The sequence below is a fragment of the Coffea arabica genome, chromosome 1e (genome assembly GCF_036785885.1).
Source record: "Coffea arabica cultivar ET-39 chromosome 1e, Coffea Arabica ET-39 HiFi, whole genome shotgun sequence".
Classification (NCBI taxonomy): Eukaryota; Viridiplantae; Streptophyta; class Magnoliopsida; order Gentianales; family Rubiaceae; genus Coffea; species Coffea arabica.
Genome location: NC_092311.1, coordinates 40,527,298 through 40,529,401, shown reverse-complemented (window position 1 = coordinate 40,529,401; position 2,104 = coordinate 40,527,298). Strand labels below are relative to the sequence as shown.

The 2,104-nt window shown below is 34.2% G+C and overlaps 1 protein-coding gene across 1 annotated transcript; it reads right to left on the bottom strand.

Annotated features, from left to right (window-relative positions):
* Positions 1 to 279: 279 nt before the first annotated feature.
* LOC140017063 (uncharacterized) lies at positions 280 to 1,269 on the bottom strand. The gene has a single exon (XM_072071421.1). The coding sequence runs from the start codon at positions 1,267 to 1,269 to the stop codon at positions 280 to 282; it is 990 nt and encodes a 329-aa protein (XP_071927522.1).
* Positions 1,270 to 2,104: the final 835 nt, after the last annotated feature.

Genomic DNA, 2,104 nt, shown 5'->3' with positions numbered 1-2,104 from the left:
ATGCGGTACAGTCATAACAAAAATCATCTATGATTGAATCACTGCTAAATTTTCAGCAACTTCTTTTTCTATATACACAATTAGACAATCATTCAAGAAATTATCTTCCATCTTGTTTCGGAGCTTTGTCTTGATTATTTTCATAATTGAAAATGCCCGCTCTGTAGTTGCAATTGATACAGGAAGAATAAGAACAAGTCTAATCAATCTGTCAATAAGAGGAGATATCACTGATTTTCTTTTCTTCACCAAGCCTTGACATAACTCATGAATACCAGATTATTCTTGCAATTCAGGATGATTTGGAATGTCGAGCTCAAAATGTTGAAGTTCTATTCTTAGACGTACTGGTTCTTGCTCCATAAAATCATTCGGATAGAACTTCTCTGCAAGTTTACAAATATCATCAATCTTGAACAGCATAAATCCATTTCTAGGATCTAATGCAGTGCTCAAAACAAGCAATTCCACGGTATGATCATTAAACCTGCTATGTAACTCTTGCAATTGATAATCAATTGTTGCAAGAAATATATCCACTCGATAATAATGCTCCACACTAATCTCATCATGATGACTTCGAGATCTACCACGTCTTGCAATATATTGAGCATTCATATCCGGGATATCAATTTGATGTTGCTCACAAAATAATTTAACTTTCACCAAGAAATCATCCCATCCCGAATCTCGAAAATTCTTCAGTAGCTTTGTTGTGCTTGAGACAAGATGTATTGCATTCAAAATATCTTGAGATTTACGTTGCAATGCTATACAAAGAAGATGAGTAATTTCCATAATGTCTTTCATAAGATACAAAGTGAAAACAAACTGAAAGGATAACAACTGATTCAAAGCAAAATTAGCATCTCCTCCATTTGCTGCAATGTTACTTAAAACCACACAAGTAGCATTGAACATTTTCAGTAAACTAGAAATAGAATCCAAATGAGAACCCCAAGGAGTAACTCCAGCTCGTTTTAAAGTGCCAATTTGATTAAGCCCCCTTCCAATTTCAAGTTCACCATTAGCAATCTTAGTAGCAACTTCAATTGTTTGAGCCTCCTTTAATTCATCATTACGTTTGCTAGATGCCGTAACAATGTTGATAATGAAAACTAAATTGGAGAAGAATTGGTGAACAGAAGCTACTTCTCTAGAAGCTGCAACTAAAGCAAGTTGACGCCTATAGGCCAAACAATGAATGTAATAGGCATATGGACATTCATGGCAAATTAAAGCTTGCAAGCCATTCCATTCACCTCTCATAGCTCCATCATACCCTTGTCCACAAATGTTATGAATGGCCAAATTATGTTAAGAGAGAGTAGAAAAAAATACCTTCCTTCAAAGTTAAAGCCATAGTATCACGGACATGAATAACACCAAAAAATCGTTCACGGATGCATCCTTCCTTATCTACATATCTCAAAACAAGAGCCATATGCTCTCTTTTGGACTCATCACGAGCTTCATCAACTATAGTGCAAAATTTTAAATTTCCAATCTCTTGGCAAATTTCTTTTCTAACCTTATTGGAAAATATATAAAGAATCTCCTTTTGAATTTCATGAGATGTATAGGAGGCATTGGATGGAGCATTTTCTTGAACAACATTTGCAACCTATCCATTAATAGAGCATAATTATAATTTTATAAAGATAATAACTAAATGGAAGCATATTATGAATTTAAAAGATTTCTTTCAAGCATGGATATTATATAAATTCAAGAAAGAATGCAAAGCTAGAAGAAAATCATTCTTACCTTATCATTATACGAAGCCAACAACTTAATAAGTTGATGAAAGTTTCCACGATTAAGAGATTTTTCACTCTCATCTCGTCCTCAAAAGGCACAACCTTGAAATGCAAGCCATCACACTACATCAATTGAAACTTGAAGCCTTAATCGATTAATCTCAACTTGCTCAAAACTTTGTTTCTCAATGAAAGTTCCAATGTGTTGAGAAGCATTCATCAAATCATTGCATGCTTTTACCGCAATTCTGTGAAATGAGTTAGGACTTTTCCCCACACGTCGTAAGAAAGCACAATTATATCCTTTATTGACCTTCTTCCAATTGTTAAAGCCACCAAGAACG

Bases quoted from the DNA above. Each gene is read 5' to 3' on its own strand.
- LOC140017063 (XM_072071421.1), bottom strand. From the start codon at position 1,269: ATGAGAGGTGAATGGAATGGCTTGCAAGCTTTAATTTGCCATGAATGT.